Source organism: Balaenoptera borealis (genome assembly GCF_965194805.1).
Source record: "Balaenoptera borealis genome assembly, chromosome: 18".
Classification (NCBI taxonomy): domain Eukaryota; kingdom Metazoa; phylum Chordata; class Mammalia; order Artiodactyla; family Balaenopteridae; genus Balaenoptera; species Balaenoptera borealis.
In genome coordinates this window covers 8,055,959-8,078,885 of record NC_138877.1, presented here as the reverse complement: position 1 = coordinate 8,078,885, position 22,927 = coordinate 8,055,959, and the positions used below count along the sequence as shown (strand labels likewise).

At 38.6% G+C, this 22,927-nt stretch overlaps 1 protein-coding gene across 13 annotated transcripts in view; it reads left to right on the top strand.

The window, feature by feature from the left end:
- Positions 1-22,927, top strand: part of KATNAL1 (katanin catalytic subunit A1 like 1) — a 192,223-nt gene that overhangs the window by 48,593 nt on the left and 120,703 nt on the right. For all 13 annotated transcript variants that reach the window (XR_014236887.1, XR_014236888.1, XM_082365179.1 and 10 more), the window contains exons 5-9: positions 4,476-4,603; positions 5,000-5,105; positions 9,321-9,479; positions 10,216-10,342; positions 11,610-11,744. Coding sequence is in view for 11 of the 13 variants with exons in the window: in XM_082365179.1 (XP_082221305.1) it covers positions 4,476-4,603; positions 5,000-5,105; positions 9,321-9,479; positions 10,216-10,342; positions 11,610-11,744 (655 nt within the window). In the remaining 2 variants the exon portion in view is untranslated. The remainder of the gene's footprint in view (positions 1-4,475; positions 4,604-4,999; positions 5,106-9,320; positions 9,480-10,215; positions 10,343-11,609; positions 11,745-22,927) is intronic.

The window sequence follows — 22,927 nt, the reverse complement described above, 5'->3', positions numbered from 1 at the left end:
TCTTTTGTCGATCTGAAATTTACCTCTTCTGTCACTTTGTACTGGTCCTGGTTCTTTCCTTTGGAGTAATACAGAGTACATACAGGTAAGGAGGTCAGTTGGTTTTGTTGCTCCGTTAACATTTTCTTCTTCAGCTTAAATGTCTCTAGGGTCCCTGATCCTCCTCCATATGACATGGGTTTTGAACCCTTTATCACTCTTCTCTCGTTATAATTTATTTGTCAACATTTTTCTTAAAATGTAAGACCCAGAGCTAGTAACTGAGCATGTTTCTCTTAGATGGCACACAGTGAAATATAAAAACTATTATTTGCATTTTAGGCCAATCTGTGTCATTAATTAACTCTATAATGTTGAGTTGGTCACTAATTTTAGCCTCATCTTCCTCAAATAGAATACTAATGAAAGATCATAAACAAACTTTTTTTTTTTTAATTTTTATTTATTTATTTATTTTATTTTTGTCTGTGTTGGGTCTTCGTTTCTGTGCGAGGGCTTTCTCTAGTTGCGGCAAGCGGGGGCCACTCTTCATCACGGTGCACGGGCCTCTCACTGTCGCGGCCTCTCTTGTTGCGGAGCACAGGCTCCAGACGCGCGGGCTCAGTAGTTGTGGCTCACGTGCCCAGTTGCTCCGCGGCATGTGGGATCTTCCCAGACCAGGGCTCGAACCCGTGTCCCCTGCATTGGCAGGCAGACTCTCAACCACTGCGCCACCAGGGAAGCCCCAAACTTTTTGATATGGGTAATTTAGACACTCGTAAAAAGAAGCTAAAATACTTTACTTTAATGAGAAAAAGTATATCAGCCTTCATGCTAATAATCAAATTTTTGCTAATTAATTAATGTGAAAATTTAAGCAAAGATTTCTAAGATCATTTCAGTGATGTTGCAGCTATTATTATTATTATAAACTGTACAGGTAATAATATCTTGGGTGAGGTTAGCTTTATTGCCTGAAAACTAAACTTCTTTTAGGTGTTGTAGTTAATCTAGTTGGTTAACTGAAACCAGAGCTACTAACTTATATTTGATATCCTTATTTTAATTTATCTGAGTATTTGTTAAAAAGGATAATTGTCACCCATTTTGTTGATTTCCCAATATAACCAAATAAATTATTTATTTTTAGTTTCCTTAATTTGTTGTTTAGTAACCTCACCATTTTGGTTTGAAAAAGTTCTAGAATCTTCTTTGTAGTACTTATTTTATATTCAGGTCTCATTTCTACCATTGAGAAACTTTGGGTGCTGGGGCAAGTCCTTTGACTAGCTTCTTTTTTTTAACATCTTTATTAGCATATAATTGCTTTACAATGTTGTGTTAGTTTCTGCTGTATAACAAACTGAATCAGCTATACATATACATATATCCCCATACCTCCTCCCTCTTGGGTCTCCCTCCCACCCTCCCTATCCCACCCCTCTAGGTGGTCACAAAGCACCGAGCTGATCTCCCTGTGCTATGTGGCTGCTTCCCTCTAGCTATCTATTTTACATTTGGTAGTGTATATAAGTCCATGCCATTCTCTCACTTCGTCCCAGCTTACCTTCCCCCTCCCCATGTCCTCAAGTCTACCCGAAGTCTGTGTCTTTATTCCTGTCCTGCCCCTAGGTTCTTCAGAACCTTTTTTTTTTTTTTTTTGACTAGCTTTATACACGTATCCTCTTCTGTGAATTGAGAGCCTTGACCTTGACTACTGCAATAGGCCTTTGTTTTTCTGCTTCTCCTTCTCCCTCCGGCCCATCCTTTTTCCATTTCGCAGCTAGCAGGGTCATTTAAAAATGTAAATCAGATCCTGTCATTCCCTGCTTAGCACATTTCAAAAATTTCCCCATGTACTTAGAATAAAATCTAAATTCCTCCCCACGGCCTATAGGGGCCCAGTGAGCTGGCCTCTGATCGTCTCTCCAACCTATTCTTTTTGCTCAATACCTTTTAGCTATAGTGACCATTCAGTTTTTTCACAGCACTTAATAATTTGTAGTTATGTACGTTTTGGGTTTGTTTACTTGTTAATTGTTTCCACCACAAGACTGGATGCTCAGTGAGGGCAGATAATGTATTTTCATTCACTGATCTGAAACTGAATGTGTTGGACATAGATGGTCACATATTTATTGTTCTTAAAATCCTATGATTCCTATTACTTCCAGATAAGTGTGCAGCTTTTCCTTTCCCTTGGTAGTGTTTATCAAATCCTCCCCCACCACTTGGACATTCATATTAAAATGACTCTGCCTATATTTTTTAATACTAATTTTTTGGTAAGTCTAAAATAACCATGTCAGGACTTCCCTGGTGATGCAGTGGTTAAGAATCCGTCTGCCAATGCAGGGGACACGGGTTTGATCCTTGGGCCAGGAAGATCCCACATGCCAAGGAGCGACTAAGCCCGTGTGCCTCAACTACTGAGCCCGTGAGCCACAACTACTGAGCCCGTGTGCCACAACTGCTGAAGCCCACGTGCCTAGAGCCCGTGCTTCTCAACAAGAGAAGCCACTGCAATGAGAAGCCCGTGCATTGCAATGAAGAGTAGCCCCCGCTCGCCGCAACTAGAGAAAGCCCATGCACAGCAGTGAAGACCCAACGCAGCCAAAAATAAATAAATAAATAAAATAAAGTTACAGTCATGTCAAAGCTTGTTAAGTCCCAGATATATCAGTGTCTGTTGCATTCTTTGGTTGATTTATTTCCAGAAGAGTTTTAAAATGATTACATAGTGTTCCCAGTGATTTGTTTGAATGTGACTAGCCTTGGCCTATCATTATTATAAAATGTGATTCTAGGCCGTGCTTGTTTTAAATTTGTTGATGTTATTTTTGTTGTGTAGGCATGCCAGAAATTTATTCCTTTTAAGTGTCAGTATTGGGATCTGTCATGTGAAATACAAGAATCTTTCTGAAAACTTAGCTTAATACTGTTGCCATGCTACCCAGAGACAGTAAATTATTCATTTTGGGGTCAAGTCACCAGAGTACTGTTTGGTCATTTACCTAGTGGCTTAAAGAGCTAGAGTGTTTGCCCAAAGGGAGCCATTTAGGCTTCTCTCAGCACTTAGGATCTAGTTTATGGTTTATCTCAGATGGAGTGTGGTAGGAGAGGTTCATCCTCTTCTTTCTCTTCAGATTGAAGCTTAGGAAACTGACTCATTTTTGGACCATATTTCCTTTCATTTTTACATTAACAGTAACTGTGGAGCTGAAGCTCTGGGGAGGTGCTTGGCTCTGTCTGCTGAAGTAGTTCCAGTGGTTGAACTATCTCTGGCAGCTGAGCATGTTTCATTTAAAGCTCTTCGGAGCCGAGTAAATCTTGGCAGAACTCCATAGCATATAATTCTTTTTTAAAGCTACTATATTATTAAATAAAGAATTTGGGGTAAAGTGTATTGCTTTAATGGTCCTAATGATACTATTTTAAAAGGTCCTTTTATCGTTGTAATTACAGTGACTTTATGATGTGGTCCAAGGACCTTACTAGGAAGAAACCCTCAACCCTGAGTGGGTACTTACAGTGACAGGGAAAAGGCTTTGTAAGATGCAGTTCAGAGTCCCACCTCTTTCCTCATCTGCAGCCTCTTTCTTGGATGCTTAGGAGGATAGTTCTGCCATACATAACCTAGTCTTTTGTTTTTTTTAATGAAGTATAGTTGATTTATAATGTGTTAGTTTCAGGTGTACAGCACAGTGATTCAGTTATACACATTTTATATATATATATATATGTATTTTTTTTTTTCCAGATTCTTTTTCCTTATAGGTTATTACAAAATATTGAGTATAGTACTGTATAGTGCTCTACAGTAGGTCCTTGCTGGTTACCTATTTTATATATAGTAGTGTGTGTATGCTAATCCCATCCTCTTAATTTATCCCTCTCCGCCATAACCTGCTTTTAAGCTTTAAGCCGACTCAGCCAGGCATGAGGTGGTCTGATGCTGTGAAAAAGCATGGATCTGGGGAGTCAGGAAGATCTGAGTTAAAATCTGTACTCTGACATTTAATAATTGTGAACTTAAGTTACTTAACTTTCTGAGTCCCAGTTCCTTATCTGTAAAAATAGGGTTATAATACCTACCTTGTAGGGTAGTTGTATTAAATGAGATAATATATGTGAGATTTCTTGCCATGCAGTAGGTTTTCAGTTGATTTCTTTTCTTCCTCTGTGTTAATACTCAAGTATTTTTCAGTGGTGGTAGAAATCCCTTGCATCCACAAATTTAGAGGTACCTAGCTCATTTCAGTCTTACGTGCAACTGTCCCCTCAAGAATGTAAATTTGAAGTGTCTAATAAAGTTGGCCAGTTCATCTATTTCTGATGAATTAAATAGGGGAGGATGGCATTTGGGTAATTAGCAAACAGTATTTAAAAAAATAGTAAGCCATTTAAAATGGTTACATTGCAATATTTTGCAAGCTTAATGATGTTAATTAAAATTATCTTGTTATTGATCAGCATTTTTTTGTACCTGTCCCCAGGGAAGGAAAAATATGCAAGACGGTGCAAGTGATGGTGAAATTCCCAAATTTGATGGTGCTGCATATGATAAGGATCTGGTGGAAGCCCTTGAGAGAGACATCATCTCTAGGAATCCTAGCATTCACTGGTTAGTCTGTTAAGTTCTTGAATTACAGTAGTGGAGAAAACAAATTGTAGGTTGGCTTGGTGTGAGTCTTGTCTTGTTATCCATTCATCTCCTGATTATGACTTCATCCGTAATATGAGTGTGCAGAATTGGTAGGACAGTTCTTCTTCCAGAATATAACCAAGACATTTTCATACTAATTTGATGTTGACATAACTGACAAAGGTTGTTAATTGAATAACATGTCCTAATTTATAATTGCAATATGTTTTCACTGATCATTTTATACAGTAAAAATTAGAATAATGTTCTTAATGTAAGAAAAATTTCATAATTAAAAATAATTAAAACAATTAGTATTGATCATAAATCAAAGGTGTCCCTGAATAAGCATGAAACTTTGCTCTTCTTACAAAGGGATGACATAGCAGATCTGGAAGAAGCTAAAAGGTTGCTAAGGGAAGCTGTTGTTCTTCCCATGTGGATGCCTGACTTTTTCAAAGGGATTAGAAGGCCATGGAAGGTGAGAATTTATTGAAATAATATAAGTATAAAACTGCTGCTTGCATGGTAAAGAAAGCCAGCACTGTAGTTTCTTTGTGTATTTATTAACACAGTTTGTAAAGGTTGGGGGAGGTTGGGCATACCTCAGATACCTGGATTTGGATTTGTAGTTGAGATATGCTGCCTCTGCCTGGCGGGAGAGGGGCCTGGAGTGTTGGAACTGTAGTCTTTAAAGTCACTTCCCTCAGGGGCGCTGAGCTAGAGATGAGTTTTAAGAATTTGCTAGATGTCTGTTTTTGTAAATAAAAAGTTAGCAAGCAAATTAAATAGTAATAGTGCATAGTCATAGAATAAGTGTTTGATCAAATTATCTTTTTAAAAACTGGCATATTTCTCAGTAATTAATTAGTTTGATCACTTCATCTAGGCTTGGTGTAATTCTCAGATGTAATCAGAATGTTTATATCTTTCTAGCTTGCCCAGGACTAGTTCCTCCTAAGTTCAGTGTTTTCATTTTAACATATTAAAAACCCTTCCAACAGCTGCTGCCTGGAACTTTTTTTGGTCTTAGCCATAGGCAGAGTCTTTCTTTACTCTGACTGGTAGAGTGAAATAAAAGCATGATCTTACTTTGCCCTTCTGAATTAGCTGGGAAGGTCGTTTACCTTCACAGTACCTCTTCCTTGTTCGATGTGCCTGAAAGTAGAGAGGAGGAGAAATTGTGCGTTTACATAAATGGCTTGGAACACCCATGGCATTTTGATTGCCTCCCACAACTTAAAAACTTTTATAGACTGTTTGTTATAGATTTACCTAATTTGGGGACCATATTACCATAAATTTCCCCTTTATTATAACTTTAAAAACAATGTTTAAAATAAATAATAAGGCCTTGATAAAATAGGTATTTAAAGGAGTTTTAAAACAGCTAGAATGGTAGGTATAACCTATGTATCATGACGAGCCCTGTAAACTTTTAGCAAGAGGGTAATTTGCAAATGTATGATGATCACCTTGGCAGCAGTATGCAGGCTGGATTGGAGATGGGCGTAGATGGATACAGAGAGGAGTCTGGTCAGGAGGCTGTTGCAATAGTCTAGCCAAACGATGAGGACCTGGACAAAGGCATTCGTTATTTGGCCAATGAAGAATGAGTGGATTTGTGAGAGATATTTAAAAGGTATAAGTGATAACATTATGACGTGATGGTTTATAGGGGTAGGGAGAGGAACAAGTTGTATGACTCTTAGATTCCAGGCTTGAATTGAAGGAGTATGCAGTTGCTCAGATACCAACTACCCAAAATTGGACCAAACTTCACAGGTTGAGGTTAGTTTTCCACAAGACTGCCCTCACTTCAGATGCCAACCACAAATTTGGGGGTCCCCAGGTCACCCTCACTGTGACAGCTGGCTGTAAATTTGGGGGTTCTCACTGCACCCTCAGGTTTGCTAATTCTCTAGAATGACTCACAGAACTTAGGAAAGCATTGTACTTCCGATTGTGGTTTTTGTTACAGCAAAAGGAGGCAAATCAGGACTAGCCAAAGGAAGAAATGCGTAGGGTGAGATCTGGGAGGATGCTGAAAGTGTAGCTTCTGTTGTCCTTTCCCTTGCAAGCAGGATGCTTTACGCGCCTAGCTAGCGCGTGGATGTGTGACAGTGCGTACAGCACTGCCAACAGGGAGGCTCACTCAGGCTTCAGTGTCCAGAGTTTTTACTGAGGTTTCGCTGCATAGTCATAATCGATTGAATTGTTGCCCATATGTCTCAATCTCCAGTCTCCCTTCTCTCCCCAGAGGTCTGATTGATATCACATGGCTCAAAGCCCCAGCCTGCTAATCACATGGTTGGTTTTTCGGGCAAGGCCAGCCCCCATCCTGAGTCATCTCATTAGCATAATCTATATAGGGACCCACCATGAGCCACCTCATTAGCCTAAAATTTCAGGGCCCAACATGAACAACAAAGGCACTCCTATCACTTGGGAAATTCCAAAGGTTTAGAGTCTGCCTCCCAGGAACTAGGGAAAAGGGCAGCCAAATTCTTCATTAAACAGGATACAGTGAACTGATACTGGAAATTGAGGAGAGGAGCAGGTTTAAATAGAAACAAAATATATTTCGGTGAAAACTCAGTGGGTAATTGGAAATAGAGGTCTGGAGCTTGGGCTAGAGTTTAAGTTTAAATTAAAATTTTGAGATATAAGTGGTGGTTGATAATTTGGGTATGGATGAAATTGTTCAAGGGGTTTTATAAAGGGTTTTCAAAAGAGCAGAAGATTTAGAATTGCTTTGGGAATGTAAAGGGCAGGGGGAAGAGGAGACCTGAAAGCCACTGAAGATGGTCATGAGTAGGAGAAGCGTCAGGAAAGAACCGTGTCATAGAACCAACCTAGGGAGAAAGGGTTTCAGGGAGGAGGGAATGAACACCAGGTATCGGCACCATCAAAGGTCCGAGAGATGGAAAGAAGCTGTGAGTTGAAAAGTGACCATTGGTTGGGACTTCCCTGGAGATCCAGTGGTTAAGACTCCGTGCTTCCAATCGGTGGGTGCGGGTTCGATCCCTGGTCAGGGAACTAGGATCCCGCGTACTGCGCAGTGGCGCAGCCAAAAAAAAATACGTAAAACTCAAAACAGAAAAGGAAAGAGAAGTGACCATTGGATTAGTAAATTAGGTATTTTTAGTGAAGGAGTAGTGGCAGAAGTCAGACTGTAGCTTGTGAAGAACAAATAGTAAACGTAAACCGTTTCTTTAAGAAGGTTGGCTGGGAAGGGGAAGGAAGAGGTAGATAGTAGCCAGAGGATTTGTAGGGTCAAGTGAAGGATTTTATTTTTAAAATAAATAGAGCCAACACAGGAGGAGATACAGGAAATAGAGGAGATAATTGACAGGGTAATGTCATGAGGAGGGGAAATTTATAAACGCTGTACTGTATCTATGAGCTGTGTCTGCACACAGATGCTAACCCTGGAATTTATCTCCTGCTGGACGTGACCACGTTAATGACATTATGGGAACTGAGATGGACGTGACCACGTTAATGACATTACGGGAACTGAGGGGGCATTGAGAGGGGATGGTGGAAAGAGAAATAGGAACTTTTCTATAGCTGTGCCAATACCATTAGTTGTCTTTACAGTTTTCAAAATATCAATCTCATGTATAAAGGCTTCTTGCAAAGCACAAATTTTTCTTGTAAAACTAGTGTTTCAAATCCTAGTGATCCCTGGTTGTCCTGGGTATCAAAATTCTATAGCTAGAAGAGCATTTGGACAGTTTCTGAATTTAGAGTTTATGAAACTCTGATATGCACATAGTTTTCAAAGTTTAAATCCCCAAAAGCTTATTGAATTAAATTAACAAATGGCTCCAAATTCCTCTTAAGATCATGAACTATTATGCAAAGGAAATGTAGTGTTAACTATATATCTGAACTCTCATTAAAAGTGTTAGAAGAAAATAATATGTATTTAAAAATCCGTTAGTCTTCAAGACTAGAGGATTGGTATTCTTGGATAATTTTTACTCCTCATTGATTCATTTTTATGGAACATTTTTCTGTTCGTTTCAAAGGTGAGAAGTAACTAAAATTTATATTTTAGTCTATGTTATATTTAGTGACTTTTTCATTACTAACACTATTTTATGTAAACTCTTAACTGCCTAGCACAGTTAAACTGATAAAAGGCTAGCTAATTTGATTATGTTTGAATCACCACTAGATTTTAGCTACCTTATTTATTAACTGATGAATGGATCTTTATTTCTGATTAAAAGTGTACATTGTAAGTGTGTTGTTGAAGATAGCTTTTGTACCTTAGGAGGGCGAGGGATATATAATTCTGCTCCATGTGGTAGAAAATGTCATCTTCTTTTCATTGCTGAAACAGAGCAGTCACTCTTAAGCGGTGCTCAAGACCACACATATTTGTCTTCTGCCAGGTTCAGTAAACTCGGTGGGTCCTTTCTAAATGTGCCAGGAGATTCCTTGTTGTCTAGGCCCTTTGTTAGCCCATCTCTGAGTACCTCTGATTTGAGACATTTTGAGAAATCATTCTTCATTTTTGTTTTTTCTGTGAAACGATATTCGTGCCAAATGCACCATGATTTTACGGTGACAGTTGAGCTTATCTTTTGATGGGAAGAGTTTTGTGTACATTAATAGTTGCTGATATTTTATAAGAAAGCACTTTAATCTGGTAAATCATTTTGTGTGTCCTTTGGAATTTCAGGGTGTGCTGATGGCCGGGCCCCCAGGCACTGGAAAGACCATGCTGGCTAAAGCTGTCGCCACTGAGTGTGGCACAACATTCTTCAACGTCTCCTCTTCCACGCTGACATCGAAGTACAGAGGGGAATCTGAGAAGTTAGTTCGTCTGTTGTTTGAAATGGTGAGTGATGTTATATTCGGATTTCAAAGCACTGTTTGTGTAAGCACATGGTATCCCTCTAATCTAGATCCGTTCACCCAGGGATCTTTTTAAGAAAGGGCAAGTGTACTTGTAGTTTCACAGTTGTTGACACGCTAATAAGACACGGGCGGCGTGTTTTGTGGAGTGCCTGACGTGTCTTCAGCGCACCTTCCTCTCTGCGGTAAGAGCCCTTTGGCATCCCGTCCAGTGAGGGCAGAAGAGACTTTGGAAATGTGTGTGGTTTGACTGACATTTCTGGATCTCTCATGAGCTGGTGAGCAGAAGTATGTTTTAACATACATTTTGCAAATCAATTAGAAATTGATCTATCATTAAAGTTTGTTCCTTTTTCAAAGTAGTTTGCAGTAGTTACTTAAGATTGCATATTTGAGGATAGATTGGTGATTTATCTTTAGAAACTTTTTGTATTATGGAAATTTTCAAACACAAAAGTAGAAAGAACAGTACCGTGGATCCTCGTGTATCTGTCACCTGACTTCACCAACCATATAACTTATCTTTTATGTTTAGAAATTTTCCTGTGTCTGATATGATTGATTAATTTAACCTCTGTCTATAAGCAAGTGATGGCATTAAAGCAGTGAGAAATTTCTGCGCTTTTTCACCATTGTTTTGGTCGGAGGAAATGTCTTTTAAAAACTTCAGATTATTTCAGGAGGTCACTAAATGATGTCTTTAAACTGTTTTCACAAAGGCTAGGTTTTATGCCCCCACCACCATCTTCATTGATGAGATAGATTCTATCTGCAGTCGAAGAGGGACCTCTGATGAGCATGAGGCAAGTCGCAGGGTCAAGTCTGAGCTGCTCATTCAGATGGATGGTAATTGATATTTAATTACTGTCTCTAAACTGTTCTGGTTCCTTTTTGAATTGTGTGTAGATTCATACTTTGGAAATTCTCAACGACTGGACTAGAAGGCAGCCTGAATGTATTTGTAATCATTTGTTCGTCCACGCACTTGTGCATTTGCTCATGCACTCAGAAAGCATCTGTTGCTTACTTGCACCATCTCAGGTTCTGAGGTTACAAAGAAAAGGACTGATGTGGCCTTCAAGGAGCTTACTATTTAGAGCAAAGCCTTTAGAGTTGTGGCTCAGGGTCCCAGGGGTCTTTAAGACTCTTTTAAAAGGTGTGCAAAGGCCAAACTATTTTCATAGTAATATCAAGATGTTATTTACCTTTTTCACTTTCATTCTCTCACAAGTCTCATTTTTAATTTTTAATAATAAATGTTGATATACTACATGCACACAAAAGCTCTTTGGAGCTCAGTAGTCTTTAAGGGTATAAAAAGGATTCTGGGACCAAAATGTTTGAGAACCACTGATCTAGTTGAGAAGCAGGCACTTCACAGACAGTTACGATACATTATGAATTCTGTGGTAGCACTAAACTCTGGGTGTAGTGAAAACACAGTACAAGAGGTACCACCCGGACTAAGGGAGTCATAGAAGGGAATAGCCGACTTGGGCTTTGAAATATTGGTAGAAGTCATTCAGACAAAGAAGAAAAGGCTTTGGGGAGCCATTGGAGGAAGAGAGTGATGGGCCCAGAGCTACTTTTTAGAGATGTATCACTCTGGTAGTTGTATGGTGAATAGGAGGCTATTTAGGCAAATTATGAGAAAACATAAAGTGTGTTAAAAAAAAGTATATATTTATTTATATATATATATATATATATATATATATATATATATATATATCCACAGTGCATTGTTTTAAAATAGCTGTGGTTATCCACCAACCATAGATACTAATTGAATACTTAAAACGTGTGTTGCATACATTGCCAGGCACTATAAGATACATAAAATAATGTAGTACCAGGAGTTCCTTCCCTCAATGAGTTAACCATCTTAATTTCTGTTAAAGTATAATATGAGAGAAAGGAGTGACTGTGTTGTGTTTGTTCTATAGCTATCTGTTCATTTGTCTGGTTCTGACACCATCCAGAGGTCAGAACTGCGTCATGTTCGTCATTGAGCCTACCACCAAGCCTGTGGCTGATGCTTAGAAATGTTAGTTGAATGAAAGAATAAAGGACTGTAAGAAAAACACTCATCTTTCCCCCTTACTGTATATAGGAGTTGGAGGAGCTTTAGAGAATGACGATCCTTCCAAAATGGTTATGGTATTGGCTGCTACTAATTTCCCATGGGACATTGATGAAGCATTGCGAAGGAGATTAGAAAAAAGGATATATATACCTCTCCCAACAGGTATGATGCCTTCCTTTTACTATATTTTGATCTTTCTTTTACTCTCTGTTACATTTTTCTATTTCTCTAAGTCTTTATTCCCTTGGCATTCTGCTTAAAGAAGTTTATAGCATCACAAAACCCATTTGTTATTTATCAAAACAGAGACCGCAGTACTCTGCTGAAGTTTCTTACATTCAGAGGAGTGGTTGTGTTAATAAGTTGATAAGACATCTAAGTTTTACTTTTATTTATTTATTTATTTTTAATTAATTTATTTTTTTGGCTGCGTTGGGTCTTTGTTGCTGCGCGCAGGCTTTCTCTAGTTGTGGCAAGTGGGAGCTGCTCTTCGTTGTGGTGTGCGGGCTTCTCATTATGGTGGCTTCTCTCGTTGCGGAGCACAGGCTCTAGGTGCTTGGGCTTCAGTAGTTGCAGCACACGGGCTCAGTAGTTGTGGGACGTGGGCCCTAGAGCGCACAGGCTTTAGTAGTTGTGGCGTGTGGGCTCAGTAGTTGTGGCATGCGGGCTCAGTAGTTGTGGGTCATGGGCTCTAGAGCGCAGGCTCAGTAGTGTGGTGCATGGGCTTAGCTGTTCTACGGCATGTGGGATCTTCCCCGACCAGGGATCGAACCCCATGTCCCTTGCATTGGCAGGCGGATTCTTAACCACTGCGCCACCAAGGGAAGTCCCTAAGTTTTACTTTTAAACTTGAGTCTTCATTAAAACTTACGTGATACTTACGTGTCCCTGTACTACAAAAAACAATGTACGTTGATAAGAATGTGAAAATTTAAAAACATTTTATAATGAAAAAAACTTAAGTGATTAAAAATAAAGTTCTCTTGGGATCTTTTTTGAAGTATGCTGCTTTGAAAAAAATATTCTGTTGATGAATGTTGACATTTTCATAAGTGAGTTTTTTCTTTTTATATTGAGATAAAATGTACATACAGTGTGAAATGTACAAATCTTAAGTGTATAGTTTGATGAGTTTTGACAAATGAATACTCTTGTTTAATCAATACCCTACTCAAGATGTGGACATTTCTTTCGCCTCAGAAGGTTTCTCTGTGCCCCTACCAGTTGATTCAAACCCTGAACAGTCATTCACCTTCCTGATTTTTAACACCATAGATTAGTTTTACCTATTATTAAACTTCATATAAATGGAACCATGACATATGTACTCTTGTGCGTCTGGCTACTTCCACACAACATAATGTTTCTGAAATTCATCCATGTGGTTACATGTATCAGTAGTTTATTTGTGGTGTGATTACATGACAATTTGTTTATTCTCTTTCTGATGGACATTTGAGTTATTTCTAGTTTTTGGCTATTATGAATGAAGCTATAAATATTTTTGTATAGATCTTTTTATAGATGAATGTTTTCAATTCTTTTGGGTAATATAGATAAGAAGAGAATAGGTGGATCATAGGGTAGGTATGTGTTTAACTTCATAATGCGCAAACCATTTTCCTAAGTGGATGTACCATTTTACACTCTCACCATCAATGAATGAGAATTCCAATACTTCCACATTTTTGCCAACATTTGGTATCGCCAGTATTTTAATTTTAGTCATTCTAGTAAGTGTGAAATGGGCCTCAGCTACAAATGCTCTTCATGCCCTGAACTAACTTTCTGAGTTGATTTCAGTTCTGCCTTTCACATCTCGTCCATAATGACTGATGTGGTCCGCACTAACCCAGAACTATGTAATGAAGAGAATTCTGAGAAGTGAAATTCTAGCTTCACTGAAGTTGACACAGTACAAATCCACACACCTTATTTTCTGTTTCGTCTGTATGATCTATAATAATGGCTCAATTTTCATTCCCAGAAGAGGTAATTTGTGTTTCATCCCTGTTGTTCTTGATCATTCTTGCTAGACATTTATCAGTGTTATTAATCTTTTCAAAGAACCAACTTCTTGCTTTGTTAATGTTCTGTTTTGTATTTCATTGATTTTATCTCTTCTTATTTCTCCCTTATACTCCTGAGTTTAATTTTCTCTTTTTTTATTAAGTTAGAAACTTAGACTGTTGATTTTAAACCTTTTTTCTTTTTTTTTAATATAAACATTTAAGGTTGTATTTCTCTTAAAGCACTGCTTTGGCTTCATCCCACAAATTTTGTTATATTTTCTTTACTATTCAATTAGAAATATTAAAAAATTTTTCTTTTTCTTTTTATCTTTGACTCTTGAGTTATTTAGAAGTATGTGGTTTAGGGAATTCCCTGGTGGTCCAGTGGTTAGGACTCCGTCCTCTCACTGCTGAGGGCCCGGGTTCAATCCCTGGTTGGAGAGCTAAGATCCCACAAGCCATGAGGCAAGAATGAAAAAAAAAAAAAAGAAGTATGTGGTTTAGTATCCAAATATTTGAGGATTTTCTGGATGTCTTGTTGTTGTTGATTTCTAATTTAATTCCACTATAATTAGGAACTACTCTGTAAGATGTCAATTTTTGAATTTTGTTGAGATTTTATGATTCAGCATATAGTGTATCTTGCTGAATGTTTCAGCTGCAGTTGAATAGAATGTTTATTCTGTACTTGTTGAGACAATATTCCATAAATGTCAGTTAGATCAAGTTGTTGTGATAGTATTGTTTAAATCTTCTAGATCCTTAATGATTTTTTGCTCTGGTTTTTTCTATCAGTTATTGAGAGTGGGTGGTTAAACTCTTTAAGTATGATTGTGAATTTGTTTATTTTTCACTTTAATTCTGTAAATTTTTGCTTCATGCAGTTTGAAGTTCTGTCATTAGGTACATAAACAGTTATCATTATTATATCTTCTTGATCCTTCTACCTTTATGAAACATCTCTTCATCTCTGATTAAATCCTTTGACTTGATGTTTACTTTGATATTAATATAGCCTCACCAGCTTTCTTTTGCTACTGTTTGCATGATATATCTGCTTCCTTCCTTTAATTTTCACCTTGTACGTGTTTGTATTTGCAGTGCAGTTCTTGTAGACAGCATATAATTGGGTCTTACTATTTGTATAGTTTATCTTTGCTTTTTAATTGGAATATTTTGTCCATTGAAATATAATGTAATTATTGATATGGTTATGTTTAAGTCTGCCATTTTGCTATTTGTCCCTTTTGTTTGTTTGTTACTCTGTACCTCCTTTCTTAATTTCTTTTAATAGTCGACTATTTTTTAGTATCCATTTTAATTTCCTTATTGGCTTTTAGCTATACTTAACTGTATATTTTTTAGCAGTTACTCTAGGGATTTACAATATGCGTCTGTAACTTATTACAGTCACTGTAGAGCTAATATTGTACCACTTCATGTAAAATGTAAGAACCATTTGCCTCCCCCAGCCTTTGTGCTATTTTGTCATGTATTTTACATCTGCATACATTGTAAATCCAAACATATAATGGGGCTTAAATTGTCAGTTCAAACTTAAATTAAGAGGAGCACAAATAGTAGTCTTTTCTATTTACCTACATATTTACCATCCACTGCTCTGCTTTCCTTCTTTAAGGTTCAAGTTTCCAGCTGGGTCCATCTCTCATTTGTCTAAAGAACTTCATTTAGTAGTTAAGGTCTGCTAGCATCAAATTCAGTTTTTGTTTTCTGAAATGTCTTTATTTCACTCTTATTTCTGAAGGCTGTTTTTGACTGATAAATAATTCTGGGTTGGAAGAGGGCTTTTTGTTTGTTTTTTGTTTTGGTTTTTTTCTCTCAGTGCTTATAAAGATATCATTCTGTAATCTTCTGGCCTCCATTGTGTTTTTCATGTGAGGTCAGCTGCCATTCCGATCATTGTATGTAATATATCTTTTTCCCTCTGGTTATTTTTTTAAATTCAGCTTTATTGAGGAATAATTTATATATAATAAGCTTTATCCACATAAAATTTGATGAGTTTGACAATTGCATACAGCCATGAAACATACCGCAATCAAGATGCAGAGCATATCTTTCATCCTGAAAGGATTTCTTGTGCCCCTTTGCAGTCCATTCCTCTCTCCCCAAAACACTTCCCACCTCAGGCAACCACTGATCTGATTTTTGTCACTATAGATTATTTTGAATTTCACATAAATAGGATCATACAGTAGGTATTATTTTGTGACTGGCTTTTTTCACTCAGCATGATTATTTTGAGATTCATCGATGTTGTTGTTTTTTATTGGTGAGTAGTATTCTGTTATATGACCATGCACAGATTATTTATCTATTCTCTTATTGATGGATATTTAGATGATTTCTAGTTTGGGACTGTTATAAGTAAAGTTGCTATAAACATTCATGTTCAGTTCTTTGTGTAGACATATGTTTTCATTTCTCTTGGATAAATACCTGTGAGTATATGTTTAACTATAGAAAACAAGCTGGTATTTTCTTGAGTGTTTGTCCTCTACAGTTGACTTTTTAGATATTCTATTTATCATTGTTTTTCAGCAGTTTGACTGTGATGTACCTCTGTGGGGTTTTCCTTTTATTTATCCGGCATGTGTGTTGGACTTTCTGATATTGCTGCACAGATCACCGGGACTCTGTTAAATTTTTTTTCAATCTTTTTTCTTTCTATTCCTCAGGTTGGTAGTTTCTGTTCACTTGTCTTCATGTTCACTGACACTGTTTTCTTCTGCCATCGCCAATCTGCTTTTAATCCTGTCCAGTGAATTTTTCATTTCAGATGTATTGACATTTTGCAAATCTAGCATTTCTGGTTTTTTTTTTTTTATAGTTTCTGTTGCTTTACTGGGATTCCTCATCTGATCATTGGTTTTGTGTATATTTTCCTTTAATTCTTTGAGATGTTTCTCTCCAAAAGGTGGAGCTTAATTCCCCTCCTCTTGAAAATGGATTGGACTTAGTGATTTGCTTCTAAGGAAAAGAATATGGCAGAAGTGATGCCATATGACTTCCAAGGCTAGATCATAAAAAGGATTAAACCTTTTTGTCTGAAGGCCATCTGCTGACAGAATTCCCTCTTGCTCTGGGGACCTCTTTTGTTCTGTTCAGGCCTTCAGATGATAGATTGAGGCCCACCCACATTATGGAGCACAGTCTGCTGTACTAAGAGTCCAGCAACTTACATATTAATCTCATCCAAAGACACCCTCACAGAAACATCTAGAATAATGTTTGAACAGATATCTGGGCACTATGGCTGGGCACCATTTTGACACATAAAATTAACCATCACAGATCCTAAACTAGAATTCTCTAGCTAAACTGCTCCCAAACTCCTGATGCACAGAAACTATGTGGGTAATAACTTGTTTTAAGCCACTAAGTTTTAGTATAATATGCTGTTCTGAAATAGGTAATTGATATATTACTTTATAGTTTTTGTCAGCTAATTCTAACATGTGGAACATCTGTTTCTATTTGCTATTTAAAAAATTTTTTGTTTATGGGTCACATTTTTCTGTTTCTTCACACATTCAGTAATTTTTATTGTATGCTCTACATTTTAGAGTGTCTGGATTATGTTGTTTTCTTTTAAACGGTGTTGAGATTTGTTCTGGCAGGCACTCAAATTATGGGCAGAACTTAAAAAGTCACTTTGCAGTTCTTTACTATCTGTTGGCTAATGCATGAAAACAGTTGCCTGTTATATTTTAATAGTTGTTTACCATAGAAGGATAAGTCTGATACCATTTTTTTTTAATGATGGCCAGAAGTCATAGCCTCACCTATGACTTTTGAAACTTAATTATTGTAATATATTCCTTATTCACTTTTGCAACTAGATCTCAAGGGTGTATATAAATAATTGGTAGATTTCTAGTTCACAGATTACATCTCGTATTGTCTTTCCTGACTGCTACTACATATTCTATTAATTCTAATAATATCATTACTTAAACAGAAAAAATTTTCTTAAAATAATGCTTAACTTACTAATTGAGCTTACAAAATAATAAACTTATTTAAAGCAATAATGGAAGTGATTCAAACTGTCCTGAAATATTACTCCTCCCAGAAGCAGCTCTTTAGTGTCTGTCTTGCTCTTATATTAGTCACATGAAGATTTGAAATTTGAGTGGTTTATTATCACTTCTGATTTAATAAATTTCTTCCCTTTCTCTTTCCCCCTTTTTTCTCTTCTTCCTTGCTTTCTAAACAAAATATGTGTATGACACCTAGTATATTTATATGAAATCTTTTAATTTTGCTATTGTGCACAATGATTATAAATAAAAAATTAATACTGATGAGGAAAATAAAAGCTTTACTGCTTGAATTGACATCATTTGAGCTTTTGTACTTTGAACTTTAATCCACTATAACAGACAGAAAAAATATAGTTAGAAAAATAATTGATGATAGGAATTTTATAAACCGCTGAGGAAAGCTTGGGTTGGGGAGAAAGATATACTTTATGATACAAAGGTAGGAATTCAGCTTTCTTTGAAATATTGGAGAAGGACATAGACCTGGCTGACTATTGGGATTTTTTCTAAACTTGTTTTCCTTTATGAAAAGGTTATGTTATAGGTAATGGTAAAGGTAATAGTCATTATAGGTAATGACTTTTAGGTGCTTCTCTTTGCTCATTACTAGTCTGAATGTGTGTACCTCATGACCATAGAACTTGAGAAATTGCTTTCTGCTAAAGGGCTCCCAAACAAATAATCATAATTAGAACCCCACCCTTTCTAACTTCTTTTATCTGTGTTAATTAATTTAACAGGTGTTTATTTAGCTCTTTGCTATCTGAAAGACATTTATTAGGTACTGTGGGAATATAAAGCGTACAATCCTTGTCCTTAGAGAACTCACCGTGTGGTTGGAAGGGGGCATACACCTACCCTAACTGCAGGGAAACAAGGGAGCATGTGATACTGGAGTTGCCCATAGTACTTTTGGGGTGGAAACGTGGAATAGTAAATTCTGACTGAGGTGCTTAGGGGAGACTTCATGGAGGAAGTTGCGTTTTCGCTGAATTTCCATAGAGAAGCACAGAAACAAAGGCATGGTTGCTTGAAAGTGAATGGACAGCTGTTGTGGCCGGAGCATCTGGTGGGATAAAAGGGTCTGGAAGAGACAGAACTATAAAGAAAATTTGGAAAGATGAGAGAACTGAAAGAATGATTTGGAAATCTAGGGTAAAATTAATGGAAAGAAAAGTAGATTATATTAAAGTAAAAAAATTGAAGGACATTTTATGAACAAAAGCAACCATGAAAAGCAATTTTTAGTTGGAAAAGGCAAGAAGTATAAGAATGAAAATAGATAAAACAAGGAAAGCCACCCAAAAAGGCATATTGTAAGTTATGTAATTTACATGAAGAAATATGCAGATTTCTTTAAGATTGCGAGGCAATTAGAACTTGATGGCAAGAAAAGTCAGTGTATCAGTTACTCTTGCTGTTTAACATACCATTCCAAACAGTCTTATTTTGCTCACAGATTCTGGGATCAGGAATTCGGATAGGGCACCACAGGGATGGTTTGTGTCTGTTCCACGATGTCTGGGTCACAACTGGAAGATCAGCGGCTGAGGGTGACTCCACATCTGGAGCCTGGCATCATCTGGAGTGTCTTCACTCACATGCCTGGCAGCTGAGGCCTGGGGCCTCAGGGGGGGCTGTCTTTCTGGAGCACCGCTGTGTTACTTGGGGTTATTCCATGTGGCCTGGGCTTCCTCAGGCATGGTGGCCTCAGCTTGTCACATTTCATACGTGGTAGCTCAGCGCCCCAGGTGTGATTGTTCCACTGGAAAAGGTGGAAGGTGCACTGCTTCTTATGACCTAGCCTTGGGGGTCACGCAGTGTCACCTCTGCTGTACTCTGGGTTGAAGCATTTACAAGCCCACCCATTTTCAAGAGGAGGGGAATCAGACTACCTCTGGGTGGAGGAGTGGAAGGCCACATTGTAGAAGCGTGTGTGGGAGGAGGGGCTCTTGCACCATCTTGGTAAATACAATCTGCCGTAGTCAACAGATGGGAGAAGTCAGATAACAGGCACAGGTGGAGCTTGGCCTTACACCAAGTCTCTTCTTACTTTATGCATCTGAATTATGGCAGCAACCACTGCTCAGCCTAATGAACTCCTTTCTCCAGCCCCCTTCATTTAGTTATGTTTTGCTTTTAGACTAACCTCCCTAAACCACCAAGGCATCACAGAGTCTCTTAGACTCTGAGTGATTCTTATTTCCTATCACATCAGGGTCAGAGTACATTTTTTTTAAACTGTAAGTTCATACCTTATCTATCCTATTTGTGTCTATTTGCATTTCTTAATACTGTGTTGTACTTTTCTACTTACCTTTTTTTTCATTCGTGCTTCTTCCTACTTCCATGTCATAATTTATGGTGCTCTCATTTCCCAGATTGTTCTCTCTCTTCCTTCGTATTTAAATTTTATTGATTTTTCAAAGTCGACATGAAAGCATACCAATTCTATGAAGTCTTCTTTGCCCAGGTCTCTCTCCCTGTGTGGACTTCACTCCCCTGGGTGTTTCCTCTGTTATCTATCCCCCAGGTGGTCCTTAATAGAAGGGATCTGGCTATTCTCTGTCTCCCTCTAATCCTGTTTGTTGATTGACTGAAGGTGGTGTGTGTGATGGGGCAACCGCCATTTACTGAGCGCTGCCTGTGGACCGGGCTTTACGTGTATTAGCTCATTTAACCCTCACATCAGGCTTGTGAGGCAGATTCTGTTCTTATCTTTACTTATGAGGAACTGAGGCCCCGAGCAGTTAGGTATCCTGCCCGGTGCAGCAGAGCAGGGATGTGCGCCCCGGCCATCTGGCCCCAGAGCACACGCTCCTTATCTGCCGTGCTGGACTGCCTCCGGTACTCAAGAAGAAGTTGTGTGATCCATCTAACAGTGTTTATTTAAATTTCAAATGTGTATTAACTTGGTTACGTAGCATTGGCAGTTCTTTATACTGTTGTTAACACATTAACCCCTCGTTAAATCCTTTCACAAGCTTATTACATATCATTAATTCAGTTTTATAGAGATGATAAATCCTGCTTAGAATCTTCTAACAAATCATAGATACAACCAGTGTTAAAAGTTATCTTTCCCAAACCATAGTTACTAGGGAAGAGGAGAATGCTTCCTACTAAGCTTCAGTCCCACCAGGCCCTCACTTTTGAGCAGGTTTATGCTCCAAAGTTCATTTAAGTTGACTGTCAGGAACTTTGTTTCTGGGGGCGAATGCGTTATATTAAACTCGATGCTTTAAGTTCTTAGGGCAGACCACAGTAAAGCATTCTGATTTGCAGATACAGTGGTGTTCTAACATGGGAACTGAAAGAGCAAAGCGATGTTCGTTCACTACCGTCCACCTGCTGTGTGTGGAGCTCTTGGGCTGAACGTGGAGCTTCCCCTGCGGCATCTGGGGCACGAGCACCTCGCGCAGCAGCGGCCCTGCGAGCTCCCTCCCTTCCCCGTCTTTCTCCCCACAGCCCTCTGGCCGACCACCTGGGCGGAGGACTTCCTGGGCCCGCACCGCCTGTGGGTACCCCTGCTCACTGCAGGGGGGACCTGTGGCTGAAGATGGTCAAGGATGGGAGCGCCCGAGGTGAAGGGATTCTGGAGGTCACAGTTTCCTAGTCACACGCAGGTCCTGCCTGCTTGCTGCTTCTCTCTTCACTCTGGCTGCTCTTTGCGTTGCTTTGCTCCGTCTTACTTCAAGTGTGTGTGTGTGTGAGTGAAATATAACTCAGATACAGAAAAATCTGTTAAAATGTCCAATTTATCCAATAATTGGCAAAGCCAACAACCGTCGAGCCATCTGCTAGGACAGGAAGCGGGGCAGCACCAGACCCCCGACGCCCCGGGTATGTTCCTTCCCAGCACCAGACCCCCGACGCCCCGGGTATGTTCCTTCCCAGCACCAGACCCCCGACGCCCCAGGTATGTTCCTTCCCAGCACCAGACCCCCGACGCCCCGGGTATGTTCCTTCCCAGCACCAGACCCCCGACGCCCCGGGTGTGCTCGTTCCCAGCACGGCGCCCTTCCTGCTCTGCTGGCGATCGCTGTCACTCCTTTTATGGAAACAATTTATTGTTTTTCCTTATAACTTTATCACCTAGTCATGTATCCCCCCACACGCAGTTTTACCTCCTTTTAAACTTTACATAAATGAATCACGTTAATTGTGCTCATTTGTATCTTGCATATTTTGCTCAGTGTGTTTTTAAGATTCATCCATGTTGTGACATGTAGAGGCACCTCGTGTTTGTGGCGGTGTGCTGTTCCATTGTATTAGTTTGCTGGGGCTGCCATAACACAGTACACCCACAGACTGGGTGACTTCAACAAGGGAAGCTTATTTTCCCACAGTTCTGTAGGCTACAGGTCCAAGATGAAGGTGTTGGCAGGATTGGTTTCCTTCTAGGGCCTCTTTCCTTAGCTTGTAGGTGGCCATTTTCTTTTAATGTCCTCATGTGGTCTTTCCTCATGTTGTGTGTCTCTGTGTCCTAGTCTTCTTGTAAAGATACCAGTCATATTGGATTAGGGCCCACCCATCTGACTCATTTTACCTTAATTACCTCTTTAAAGGTCCTGTCTCCAAATACAGTCACATTCTGAGGTATCAGAGGTTAGAGCTTCAGCATAAGAATTTAGCAGGGGACACAGTTCAGCCCATAACATCCATTATGTGATTCTGCCACAATTATCCATCATATTTTTTGATGGACGTTATGATTATTTCCAGTTTTAGGCTATTATACTGCTATGAGCATTCTTCTACATGTATAATGGTGCAAGTGCCTAAGTTTCTTTAGGCCAGGATGGAGCATTCCATGCTAGGAGTGAATTGCTAGGTCATGTTGCATAGCTGAAACATCAGTGGATACATTGTTTCATACAATGTTTCATCAGTGAAACACTTGTCAGTGGATAAATCCAGTCTGTCTTCCAGAGTGGTTGCTTCAGTTTACACTCCTCCCAGCAATGTATGAGAGTTCCCATTGTTTCACATTTCTCCATCACTTGGTATTGTCAGACTTTTAAATGCGTACCAGTCTTTTCGTGTGCAGTGCTTATTGCGGTTTAATTTGTATTTCCTATATTATTAAAGAATTTGAACATCTTTTCCTTTATTGTTTGGCCATTTTGATTTTGTGATATATTTGTTCAAGTTTTTTGTCCATTTTTCTATTAGGTGGTCTGACTTTTTCTTAATGATTTGTAGGAAGTCCTTAAATATTCTAGATATAAGTTTTTTGTTAAATCTGGTGTAAATATTTTCTCAA